This window comes from Mirounga angustirostris, unplaced genomic scaffold (genome assembly GCF_029215605.1).
Source record: "Mirounga angustirostris isolate CCGP_5_RB_7025 unplaced genomic scaffold, mMirAng1.0.hap1 SCAF_1, whole genome shotgun sequence".
Lineage (NCBI taxonomy): Eukaryota > Metazoa > Chordata > Mammalia > Carnivora > Phocidae > Mirounga > Mirounga angustirostris.
This window is the reverse complement of record NW_026991709.1, coordinates 3,627,217-3,640,340: the sequence shown is the minus strand read 5'-3', so window position 1 is coordinate 3,640,340 and position 13,124 is coordinate 3,627,217. Positions and strand designations below refer to the sequence as shown.

Sequence of the window (13,124 nt, the reverse complement as noted above, 5' to 3'; positions counted from 1 at the left end):
GATGCGATGCTGCAGGCCCTGGACCACACCTGGAGAGCTGTTGCCTCACGTCCTCTGTGGTCTTTGTCCGATTTCTCTGCTTATCACAGCCCCGGTCGTCATCCCAGAAAGCTCAGGTGCGGCCTTAGACTGAGGCCCTCGGGTTGTGTGTAACTCCCCAGGCTTATTCCTGAACAGGAGCGGTTCTGGGGGCTTATGGCAATGGCCAGCTGCTCCCCCTGACCGCAGCTGCATGGGGGCTTCCACAGGAACAGTGACGTGATACCGCTCGGTTCCGGGAATTTGGGTCTGGACCGAGGCACGTGCACACGGGGGGATGACAGCACAACGTTGCCAAGAGCTGGCATGACTTCCATGTGACCTGATGGGATCTGTGGGCTCAATACCCCCAGGCAGCTCTTTGGCCTACGGACAGAGGACGCTGTTATGCACTCTGCCACTCACCACATCTGTTAGACGGTACTCCCCATGCTGCTCACATCCGATATCAAACACGTACTTTCCAGGGCCTATAGGCTGCGGGCAAGGAGAGACCAAGAAGGGCTTCACTCTTCACCACCCAATGGAGCACGCAAAATGCCGCAGAGATGTCACCTCCAGAAAACCTGCCCAAAGTCAGGCAGGGGGACAGCCAATGCGGATTAAAGACAGCTTTTATGAACTGATGGCCAATGGAATTACCAAGTATAGAGCCTGTTTGCTTTGTTATTTAAACTTTAGTTTTATCTTTACAAAAGTAATGTATTTATTACAAAAATTTCACTAAGTCCAGACCCACAGGCAAACGAGGTAGAGATAGAAGTGCTAATAATATTGTGACATGTCTTGGGGCCCCTGGGTGGCTCAGTCGGTTAAGCATCTGACTCTTGATTTCGGCTCAGGTCATGATCTAAGGGTCATGAGATCGAGCCCCTTCACAGGCTCTGCGCTAGGCGTGGAGTCTGCTGGAGATTCTCTCTGCCCCTCCCCCTGCTGCCCTCTAAATAAATAAATGAATAAATGAATAAATGAGATCTTTAAAAAATGTATATTGTGACATAGTCTTTATAGCCTTATTCCTTATTTCCAGTACATAGATTTTTCTAAATAAAAGTTTGACCGTAATTACACACACCGACTCATACTCTACTTCTACCTAGAAACATGGCATAAATGAATTCCCATATTTACCAATAGTCTTCCACAATTCCAGTTCTCAATCTGGTATTTTCTTTCACTTAAGAATTAGAATCTATTTTACCCATCTACTATTGTTAATATTTGGCATGCCGACGCTAACCTTGGACAAAGACCACTGCAGGAGACACATTCGGAGTCATGTCTTACGTACATTCTTGATATTTCCTGAGGGAAGTTTTCAGAAGTGGAATTTCTTGTATACACACACACACAGTGTGTACATATATACTCACAAAATATATAGGCACACCTATTTTTTTATGTATTGACCAGAATGAGGCTCCAATAATTCTCCTTCCCACAACAGCACTTAAGAGCCCCTTGTCTTCAAACAAGGGGCTCTTATTTTTCCTGGGCATTAACATTTTGCTCTATCTTTACATTTTTTAAAGATATATAAAACAGGATCTCATCATGAAATCACATCTTTAAGCTATTAGTAGGGTTGGATTTTTTTCAACATTTTTGACCACTTAAATCACATTGATTGATGCAAATGCTTTATGTATTTATATTTAATGTTACAAATATCCTGGCCCCATTGGTAATTTATCTCTTAAATTTTCTTTATGGCGCGTTCTAATCAATAAGGGATTATTTTTAGCAAGCAAAATCTGTTGGGTTTTCCTTTATATTTCTGTTTGGAAAGTCCTCTTTCCTCATTTCAAAGTTAATGAACATGTATTTTTTTCTGTGGTTTTGTTTACATTTAAACCTTCACTCCCTCTAGTGCATGTCTTCATCTCACGCTGGATAACAAAGTGACTTTGTTTTTCTCCCAAATGGTTATCAAGTTGTCTGAGCACCGCTCCTTGACTTCTCCCCATCACGTCCTCATTAGTTTAAATGACGCCCTTTTCAGGAGCTAAATTACCACCATATGCACTTGAATCTGTCCCTAGACTTTCTAATCTGCTTACAGATTTCCCCATGGAGATCAATGAAGCAGATTAGAAAGTCTAGGGACAGATTCAAGTGCATATAGTAATGCATTTATCAAAGCTTTAAAGTATGTTTTAACAACTTGTCAGCAAGGATATGAACAGGTAATTCTCTGAGGAAGATAGTCAAACCAGTAGCAAAATTGTGTAAAGATGCTGGACTTCACTAGGAATCGGGAAAATGCACATTAAAACAACAAGACATTTTTTAACCATCAGATTTGCAAAAACATTAAAGACTGGTGACATCCAACAACGTTGGAGACTATGTGACAGAGACTCTCAGAGTCTATTCACCAGAGTATGAACTGGCAGAGCCCTTTAGAGCAGTTGTGGCGATATCAATCATGATTCAAAATGTCAATATTTGTAGACTCAGCAATGGCAGTATCTAACCTATGTAAATATTCCCAAATGCGCAAAAAGAGAGACATCTCTGTGCGTATTTTCGTGGCCTAATGTACTGTGATCCTATTTATATAGTGACAGCCCCGTGCTGTCCGTAAACGTTTGCGTACATGCTGCACAGAAAGATGTGCGGAGGGTCACACGCCAGAGGGAGAAGGGAGGGCTGGAACTCAGGGGGGCAGTGGAGGGCCGAGCGTCTGGGGGCTTTACAAGTGGAACGGAAGCTGACCCTTGAACAACGCAGGTCTGAACTGCACCAGTCCACTTATATGCGGATTTTTTTCAATAAATACAGAGCAGTGCTATAAATGTGCTTTCTCTTCCTTATGATTTTTTTTTTTTTTTAAAGATTTTTATTTTATTTATTCATGAGAGACAGAGAGAGAGAGAGGCAGAGGGAGAAGCAGGCTCCCAAGGAGCAGGGAGCCCGATGCGGGACTCGATCCCAGGACCCTGAGATCATGACCTGAGCCGAAGGCAGACGCTTAACCATCTGAGCCACCCAGGCGCCCCTCCTTATGATTTTCTTAATAACATTTCCCTTCCTCTAGCTTACTGTATTATAAGAATACAGTATTTAATACATATACAAAGTATGTGGCTTGCTTGGTGGTAAGAATACAGCCTGTAACACCTGTAACGTACAAAGTATGTGTTAGTCGACCGTTTAGGTTGTCAGTAAGGCTCCCGGTCAACAGCATGCTCTTGGTAGTTAAGTTTTGGGGGGGGTCAAAGTTCTATGTGGACCTTCAACTGTGTGGGGGCGGAGGGGGGATCAGGGGTCAGTGCCCCCGACCCCTGCATTGTTCAAGGGTCAACTGTCCTTGTGTGCTCTTTGCATAGTTTTCACTAACTAGCAGAACAAAGCTCTTGTTCTCCAGGTTAGTCTACGCTCAGCCGCATTCGTTGATTCTTCCCGATTAACTTTTGTCAAACTCTCTTCCCCATAATATCCCATGAGAGTTTTGCTGAGAATTACATACACAACATATAGATTCGGGGAGGACGTGCCGCTCTACAAAGACTTAAAAGTAGAATCTGTAATTAGGGAATGAATTTTCTGTAAGTGAAAACTGAGTTTTAAGAGAGTCTGAGGTGACTTCATTAAATTAGTTTAATATTGCCTGCATCAACTTCTTTTTTTTTAAGATTTATTTATCTGAGAGAGAGCGAGCAGGGGGAGGGGCAGAGGGAGAGGGAGAGTCCTCCAGCAGACTCCCCACTGAGCACAGAGCCTGATGTGGGGCTCAATCTCACGACCTGAGCTGAAACCAAGAGTCAGATGCCTAATCAACTGTGCCACCCTGGCCCCCCCTTCTATGTCAACTTCTACCGCCTTTAATTTGCTCGGCAAACTCTTCAGGGGAAGTTTCTGGCCAACGCCGGCTCAAAGCCACGAGGAACACCAGCATGGTGGGGGCTCAATATACAGGGCTTCTCTGCATCCCAGCAAGGCTTGGCATAGCCACAGAGCCCTCCAAACAGAAATGACCAATGGTGAGCACTGCGGACTGGACACCTCCACGCCCAAGTCCACGCCCAGGGCGGGTGGGCTAGCCTGCAGCAAGGAAGAAGCTCGTGGGTCTCCCTTCCCAGGGCTCGAGCCTCGTGCCTCCCAGGGCAAAGAAAGTCCAAACACCCACATGCTCAACCACAGGAAATGTTTCACATCTGATCTACTCATGATGAGGAGCACATATGAGAGGCAGGATGTCCCAGTGTTATAACTACGGGATGGGTCACTGCCCGGGGAGAGGGGGGATTTCGGTGAGATGCAGAGAAAAGAACCAAGTGCCCCTCCACTCTGCCCTCTGTCGGCGTCAGAGGCTTGGGGAGAGGCACGGCTCCCCACTTTCTGTATTTGGAGGGGGTGGGAGGGTTCCCTGAGTTTTTAGTATTCTTCGTCGCCATATTTACATAGACTGGGGGAGGAGGGCGCACATCGTTTCCCACCGACTTACGTTTTTGTTCAAGAACTTGCCCTGGTACCTATGGTTCAGGTGAATGAGCTCGGCCGCACCCTCTTGCTGTCCATTCACCCAGGTACCTACGTACTTACTGCCCGTCTCTGCATAGAAATAGGTGCCTTGCCCGTGCCTGGTTAAGACAGAGAGAACAATGCGTTTTGTTCCAATACAGTGAAAAACCTTCCAGGTTTATAAGACACATTTAAATTGAGAGGGCCCTATACTTTACTTCTCTATCTGTGCCCCATCAGAGCGCACTCCTGCTCCGTGTGCCCAGCATGGGAGGGGCATCACCTGCAGGAGAGCGACGCCCGTCCCGCACATCAGCCGCTTCACACGGAAAGAGGCAGCGCTCCTGGGAGCTGTGTGTCCCCAGGAGGGTACTTCGGTGGCCTCCCGGCCCTGGGGGCTCTTGAATGAAGGACCACATATTCTCCCCGCGAGTCTGCCCCTGCCCAGTAACGTCGCATCTGGCGTGCCCACCTAAAAGTCTCGAAGGGTTTGGACGGCCTGGCAGAGCTGGCTAATGGGCTTTTGTCATGATTCGGCCCCATACTAAGACGTCGTCATAGTCTCATTACATAGGTAAGTCGACAGAACAGAAGTGAGAACGCAAACCTTTGGTGAGCAAACCACTCCCCCGTGTAGGTGTCGTTATTGACGTAGTAGTAGATGCCGTAACCGTGCCTTTGGTCGTCCGCCCACTCCCCTGGAAGGGATGACACAAAGCAGGCCTGGGTGAGAAGGGAGAGAGGACCTTCACCTGCTGTCTCCTCCCTCTGTGACTCCCCTCTGTCCCCCTGCCCCTCCAGCTGGATGGCGTGGCGTGGGGGTCCGGTTAAGGGAAGCTGAGCCAGGGGCTCCCCGGATGCAGGTCTGGGCAGGGGCAGGCAGGTGGGCTGCAATGAGCTGAGCGTGCCAACAGCAGGTATCACGGCTGGTCAGTGGCAGAGCAAGGATTTGAACCCGGGTTTTTGTCTGCCCAGCTGTCCCGCACACTCGTTCTGCTTGCATATGTTTAGCGATCCAGCACCACCACCAAGGCTCGATGATCTCTTCTCGGCCCCTTGCCAGCAGCTTGCTCTATTCCCACTCATCACCTGGCTCCCACACAGCTTTCCAGCCCAGGCGCCCGGGGTGCCCCACCTGCACACCAGCCCCTGCCTCTGCTTGGACCCTTCCCTCACTAATTGTCTCTGCCTCCTCACCTCTGTGCCGGTTCCTGCGAATCTCCTGCTGACTTGCTGAGAAATATTGGAATTGGCAAAGATACCATAAACTGCCTCATACCTCTACCATAATGACAACAGCAAACTAGTTAGTGAACGCAGTCGATCCTTGAGGATGGATCCCTGCACCAGGAGACTTATAACGCCCTCCAGTCTTACGGCTCACACAGGAAAGAAACTTAATAGAGGTTTCTGAGGTTGACAACTCTCCTAAAAACACACATGGTATTGCTAATAACAAGTTGTTACCCTGAATGACGCTTTTCGAGACTATGAACAATTTTTTAAAAAATGAATTTTGATCAATTTTTGATCAAAGACAAAAGATAGAATTCTCTATTTTCTCTGTAGAAAGGGATATTACAAAATTGTTGTCGGACAGACATTCCATTATTAGCTAGAAAGGTAAGGAAAAGAAGTGAGGCAGGCATGTCAGTTAATTTTTTTAAACATCTATTTGTCACTTCCTCAGATTTTGTAATGTCCGTGGTATTTTAAAATTGTTTTTATTTATTTTGATTTTTTATTACAAATAAACATTCACATTTATGCCAATGTTATATTCTTTTTCTTAAATAGAGCCCCCGAAACTTGCATAAGCTCCTGGCTTACAAGAAAACTGGACCCGCTTCTGCATGAAGAGAAAGCGTACGCAGCATGCCAAGAACATGTGGATCTTCCAAGAAGTATGTGTTTACATGAGTGAACCCCATGTTCGTCGACAACAACAAATCTACAGAAGGGCACGTCTACATGTTTTCCCTATCAGTCCCACAGGTCTCAAGCACTCTGTGAGACAGACAAGCAGTGGTTCCAGGAACAGAGCCGCCCTGGGAGAGCCTGCCCTCGCCCCAGGCGGGAGGCCGACCCCCAGCCACAGAAAGAGCTGCGGGCTCAGGAAACAGCTAACAGCCCAGAGAGAAGGAGCTGGGAACTGGTACCAGCGAAGGAAGAGGCGTGATGTGTGCCAGGAGCAGCATGAGCAAGGGTGATGGAGAACCCCCAAACTGAAATAAATAGTCCAGCAAACACAGGGGCTCGAACCTAAAGCTGCCCTGAGGATAGAGAGTGTGCAGAAGTCCTGGAGGACTTGGGCTTTAAGGGGTCACTGTGTCTTGGTAAATTACCAGTTTAAAAGAAGGAGGAGGAGAAGAAGGAGGAGGAGGGCAGATGTGTAGCACGGACTGGTTTCTGAGGTGTAAATATTCCCACTGAGGCCACGGTTGAGCTGAGTACTGGGCTGGGGACAAGCAGCCCAGAACTGGCTTGTGTGAGTGCTCAGGAACTGAGCAAGCAGGGCCCCGGGGGCCAAGACGTCCCTCGGTTTCTTCCCCCAAAAAAGACCATAACAAAAAGATTCCATCCTCTTCTCTTGGCCATGAGAGCTGGTCTCCAGGGCAGCATGGCAAGAAAAATGTAGTAAGTATTTTGCAGAAATTTTTCAAGAAAAAAAATTAAATTACAAGGGCACCTGGGTCCCTCAGTCAGTTGAGCATCTGACTCTTGATTTTGGTTTGGGTCATGATCTCAGGGTCATGGGATTGAGCCCCGTGTCCAACGGGCTCCACTCTCAGTGGGGGTCTACTTGAGATTCTCTCTCCCTCTCCCTTTGTCTCTCCCCCCATGTTCTTTCTCTCTCTAATAAATAAATAAATGTAAAAAATAGGGAAGGAAGAAAGGAACGAACGAACGAACGAACGAACGAAGGAACGAAGGAAGGGAGAGAGAGAGAGGGAGGGAGGGAGGGAGGGAGGAAAGAAGGGAGGAAGGGAGGGAGGGAGGGGCGCCTGGGTGGCTCAGTCGGTTAAGCATCTGCCTTCAGCTCAGGTTCCTGGGATCGAGTCCCACATCGGGCTTCCCTGCTCAGCGAGGAGTCTGCTTTCTCTCTCTGCCTCTGCCCCTCCCCGCCTCTCTCTCAAATAAATAAAATCTTAAAAAAAAAAAAAATAAGAAAAAATTAAACTGCAAAAGGCACCAAATTTTAAGCCAGTGCAGAAACTTTTTTTTAAAAGTCCCAGTTTACGGAACAAACAAGCTGTTAGAGATCCTGCGCAGCAGATGGTAACCGGGCCACAGGAAATGGTGCAGAAGTGAGGGAGCTAAGTGAGGGAAAGGTCGCCTCCTGGAGCAGGTCTTTAACAACCATGAGGCAGGTTTCCCTTTTTATACTGCATGCCACTGAGAAACTGTATTACTGTTGCTTTAAATGTGCACTTTGTTTTTTAAAGTCTTTCTACCCCTAATCCTATACTTTCTCCTCATTCTCGACCGTGTCAACAGTTTTTCAGCTACATTTCTGTTTGGGAGAAATCCCCATAGTTGGTTGCCTGGGTTCTGGGTTGGTTTTCCTCCGGGAGAGCACTGTCCCCTTACAAAGCTCTCCATGTGCATCGACCATGCGGCTGTCCCCAGGCTTCCGGAGCTCCCAGGTCTGGAGCTCTGGGGATTAAAGACCGTTTAAAATGAAATGCCCTGGGGTGCCAATCAAGCATCTGACCCTCGATTTCAGCTCAGGTCATGCTCTCTGGGTCGTGCGATCAGGCCCCGAGTCAGGCTCTACACTTGGTTCGGAGTCTGCTTGGGATTCTCTCTCCCTCTCCCTCTGCCCCCTCACCCCTGCTCATGTGCATGTGCTCTCTACCCGCCCCCAAACAAATAAGTAAATACATAAATCTTTAAAAAAATAAAATAAAACAAAACAAAAATAAAATGAAATGAAATGCCCTTCCAAGAAGCTCTCTTCCTACTTAAAATGAGGGTTAGTCACTGTCTGTCCTGCTGGGTCCCTCCACTGCTGGGTCAGCAAAACATGGAAGAGATGGGAACTGACATTGGTGGGGCATCACTCTGGTGGTTGTTCCTGCCAACTAGGGTCTTTGCATTGGCCACCTCCTTAGGGATGTGTAATAACTGAAACATGTTTTTATAGGGACAGCACCCAAAAACCAGAGAGATCATGCACATTGCCCAAGGCCACACAGCAGGACGGAAACGAAAATCAGGGTTTCCCAGGCTCCAACATCATGCTCTCCTCCACAAGCACCAATGGCCAAGCATTCATGTCTTCTTCCAGCTCCTGCCACCTGAGAGCTTCCAGAAAAGCCAACGTCAAGTCATCATAGCATTTTGTCTCTCCACGGTGTCATTACTAAACATCTTCATCTTTATTTGCTCCTTGCGGCCGGTAACAGGACCAGCACTGGAGACGGGTGCTCCCTCTCCTTTCCCAAGCCCTCACTGACCCTCTATCCCCACATCTCACAATCTATAGAGGTGGTCCAAACGGCCCTCCAAAGTCTGGCACCCACTCACCCCTCCAACCTCATCCCCTGCTCCACCAAGCACCCCTGCCTCCCTGCCTCTGCTCAAGTGGCCCCCAAACCAGGAATGTGCGCTCGTCCCTGGGCTCCCCATCGGGCTCAGCTGGGAGATCAGCAATGTGCCCCCCACCTCGGGCCGAGGCTGAGCACTCTCGCTAACCTGCAGGAAACCACTCTGCGTCCCTTAGGTTGACCGTCGCCCAACACGACAGGCGAAGAATTCAGCCATGTGTTAACTTAGACTTTGTGACTGGAAGGTTGTTCACTTACTGAGCTAAAATTAACATTGTAGCTTCTGACGCCCAAGAATAAATCTCTGAGCAGCGATTACACCCTGCACCTTTAAGGTACAAAGCCACATGGACACACAAAAATTCACAGCTACTTCCAAAGAAGGTTTACATGTTGGCTAACTTTCACGTTAAAAACTCCTTTGATCCCTTATTCTGAGTATCTTTTTTATATATTTACATGTTGTTCAGCTTGTATTAAGGTCTACACTAAAATACAACATGACAACAATGAGATTAAGTTCATAACAGTCTGAAAGGAATTAAATCAAACACTAAATTGTTTAAAGTTGATTTAAAAAGCAGATGGTGCTCCTCCTGGAATAAGCCCTCTAAGAAATATGAAACAGAGCAGAAATTCCCTCTCTAACACGACCAGCATTGGCACCCTTCCCCTGGCTCTCGGACACTGGCAGGATCTCTGGTTTAGAGTTCCTTGGTCCCACTTTCATTCAGCAACAAGAGAGGCAGCTCTGGCTTGCACCCGAAGGACACGTCCTCATCAGGAAGCGATGCCACCGAGCCGACACATACTGAGTGCTCGCCATCCGTCAGGCACGGTTCCTAGTGTTCGATCCTCCCACACTGCGGACCAGAAAGCTGGGACAGTGAGCAGTGAGCCTCCCTACACGAGGTCATACCTCTTGTCACCACAGCTCCAGGGGTGCGGTCACAGGCCTCCTGGGAAATCTGATGAAAACTGGATACATTCTTCCCAGAAAAAGTCCAGAACACAGAATCCTGCATAGTTTCTGAGGGCTCCCACCCACTCCCCGCTTGTCTCTCTTCTGCTCTGTGAGCACATCTTACCTTCATATCTTGATCCATCTGGGTATATAAAAGTGCCATGACCATGCTTTTTATTGTTAACGTATTCTCCAATGTACCGAGCACCGTTTTTAAATTTGTAGACCCCCTGAAACACATTGATTATAGACAATTCGTATCATTCCTGAATTCAGGGCTCACCACGAGAGTATTAGCTGGAGAAAGCTACCCACCGAAGGCACCCATTCTGACCTGGCCGTGTCTTTTCCCGTGTTCATAATTCCCTTCATACGTGTCCCCATTGGGCAGTCTTGCTTTCCCGTGTCCGTGTCGTTCACCTACCTCATTCCGCTCCCCCTCGTATTCCTGGGCAGGAGAGACAGGGATAATTACAGCCACCGTGTATTAATCACTAAGGATGGGTTAAGCATTTTTGTAAATAGTATTTCACGGAATCCCTCCCAATCCTCAGCCCCATCTTACAGGTGAGGTAGGTAACCACACCTGAGCGATGAGGAGCATTGGTCCAAGGTGACATCCCTAGGACCTGTCACTGGTGGGAGCCTCCCTTGCTCTCTCCAACATCTGAGCTTGCAATTTATCATGATAATCCTTTACACTGTAAACAAAATCGACAAATTGTGGAAAACTCGAGGTATTCCGAATTGTGTTCTTTATGGGAACATGTGCGAAGTAATAGATGCAGGTGGAATAGGTCTCAAGCCACACAAATACCTCCCTGTGGCTTCCTCCAATAATCCAGGACTTAAAATGCAAAAAACCGCCTCTTCTTTCAAGGATCCGTGGGAGCCTGTGGCCTCCTGACAGCTTTCACCCTCAGGAGGGGCCTGTGGGAGGGGAAGCCACATGGGGGAGCTGAGGAGTAACTAGGGCTCAGTTGTCACAAGAGTCCCTAACTCCACTTAGTTAATCTCCTTATCAAGTTTAAAGTCCTTATCAAGAGACTTGAGTTTGAAACACTCATAGACTAATACGGAAATAATTATGTATCTTAAATCAAATAAAGAAAACCTAACACAGGCTTGTAATTCACCTACTTTCTCCTACCCTTCACAAAATAAACATTCCTCAAGCATCTAATCATGAGTGCAGGGTGCACATAATAAATAATAAAAGGGCCAAGGCACAGAGTAATGATTTGACATGGAGTTGTATCTGCAAAGATTTACTACAACACAAGCTCGGAAACACTACCAGGACTTCAGAAACAAACACCTCTGCAGTCTGCCCTTGCCTAGCACTACCTAGCTCAGAAATCCTTGCTCGGAACAGAAGGTAAAAATGTGTGACCTTACAGATTTGTTTCAGGGTTAGTCTAAATCAAAATGTATAGAAGCTACACCCCCCCCCCAGAAGACCTCCCAATGCACCCAGGACTGAGCTGAGGTGACTGAACGGGAGGGGAACTCTTTAAAATGACCCCAGCTGTGATTTAAAGCTAAAATTATGGGCACAAAAGAGTTACAAAACACTAGGGCTACCTGAGGAGACAAACTCGAAGGCTTACTCGGCAGATGCTGTAGGTTGGGTTCCCCCAGAAGCAGACCCTGAGCAAGTGATTTTTTAAAAGTGCTCCCCGAGAATCAGTAGAGGGAGAAACAGATATGAAAGAGGAGCATGGGGGGGGGTGTCAGGAGGTGTCCCAGACTCGACCTCACTGCACAGGGGATTCTGGAGTGTAAATCACTGCAGTTTGTCCTGCTTTTTAGCACTAGCTGCTGGCTATCTGGAGAGCACGCAGATCCCAGGCTTCTGGCCCTCGGTACCGGCCGGGTGGTTGCACTTCATAGACGTGCTAGTCTTGAGCAGTAACCGGGGCAGAAGCTGGGAGATGGACACACAGAGCTCGCAAAAAGGTCAGAGCAGGCACCAACCCATCTATCACAGCGGAGGCGACAGACTTCCCAGTTACCTCTGAAACTATCTCAACTCCGTACACCATGGCTGGGGTTCCCACCTGCCGGCCAGGAAATGGTCACCCCCTGGGGCAGAGTGATTAATCTGTGGACATGAGAAAGCCCAGCTCCCACGGCTGGACGCTGTGCACCCGGCCCCGCCTCTCTGCTGCCTAAACCGGGGGATCCAACGACTTGGGTCAGCTCCGCAAGGCTGAAGGAAGCACGTGGGACTCCGGGTCTCTGGGGCAGAATGTTCTGGAAGCCTCCGCTGAGACGTCCTCAGCGTCTCTCGAAGGCTGCCGCGAAGCCGCTTTCCTCCCTCCGCCTCGGTCCCGAGGGGCCGGGCTCCACGCAGAAAGGACTGCTCCGGACAGCACGGCGGGCCGAGTGACCCAGCCGACGCGGAGAGCGCCTGGACGGGGAGCGGCCGCAGGGACGAGGGGGCTTCCCGAGGCTTTGACTCGGAAACGGTTGCCTTTACCGGGAGGCGGGAGGCGGAGGGGACGAGACGCGGGAAGCGGGGCGGCAAGGAGACGTCAGCGCTTCGCCCTTCACCGCCAACTTCCAGGACGCGGCGCCTCCCTGCCCCTGGCCGGGCAGCCTCCCGCTCGCCCCGAGCGCTCACCCCAAGATCATTCTCTCCCTCCTCCTCCAACTCCTCCGAGCCCACGTCCGACATGGCCTCGCCCCGCCCTCGGCCCTCGCCGCCACCAGCGCGTCCCCGGTCGGTAGGTCCCCGCCGCCCGCACCGCCGCGTCCGCCGTCGCCCTGGACACGCGGCCTGCCCCGCCTCCCCGCGGGCGGGGGCGGAGGCGCCGGGCGGAGCCGCCGGCGGCGTTCGGGTGCCGTCCGAGCAACGCGAAGGGGCGCCCCGGCCTGTCGCCGCCCCGGAAGGGAGGGGGCGTGGCCTGGGGCGGGAAGGGGCGGGGCGTGGCCTGGGGCGGGAAGGGGCGGGGCGGGAAGGCGCGGGGCGGAGCCGCCGGCGGCGTTCGGGCGCCGTCCGAGCAACGCGAAGGGGCGCCCCGGCCTGTCGCCGCCCCGGAAGGGAGGGGGCGTGGCCTGGGGCGGGAAGGGGCGGGGCGGGAAGGCGCGGGGCGGAGCCG

The 13,124-nt window shown here is 49.9% G+C and overlaps 1 protein-coding gene across 8 annotated transcripts in view; it reads right to left on the bottom strand.

Moving 5' to 3' along the window:
* RSPH1 (radial spoke head component 1) overlaps window positions 1–12,918 on the bottom strand; it is a 34,535-nt gene extending 21,617 nt beyond the window's left edge. For 4 of the 8 annotated variants that reach the window (XM_064578505.1, XM_064578519.1, XM_045902415.3 and 1 more), the window contains exons 1-6: window positions 12,647–12,918; window positions 10,355–10,468; window positions 10,145–10,250; window positions 5,114–5,204; window positions 4,490–4,625; window positions 445–516 (exon numbers count right to left, since the gene is read on the bottom strand). In XM_064578505.1, the coding sequence (XP_064434575.1) occupies window positions 445–516; window positions 4,490–4,625; window positions 5,114–5,204; window positions 10,145–10,250; window positions 10,355–10,468; window positions 12,647–12,700 (573 nt within the window). In that variant the 5' untranslated portion in view covers window positions 12,701–12,918. Of the gene's footprint in view, window positions 1–444; window positions 517–4,489; window positions 4,626–5,113; window positions 5,205–10,144; window positions 10,251–10,354; window positions 10,469–10,606; window positions 12,011–12,035; window positions 12,199–12,646 lie in introns of those variants that run through there. The other 4 variants (XM_045902413.3, XM_064578530.1, XM_045902416.3 and 1 more) reach the window with 4 other exon arrangements.
* Window positions 12,919–13,124: the final 206 nt, after the last annotated feature.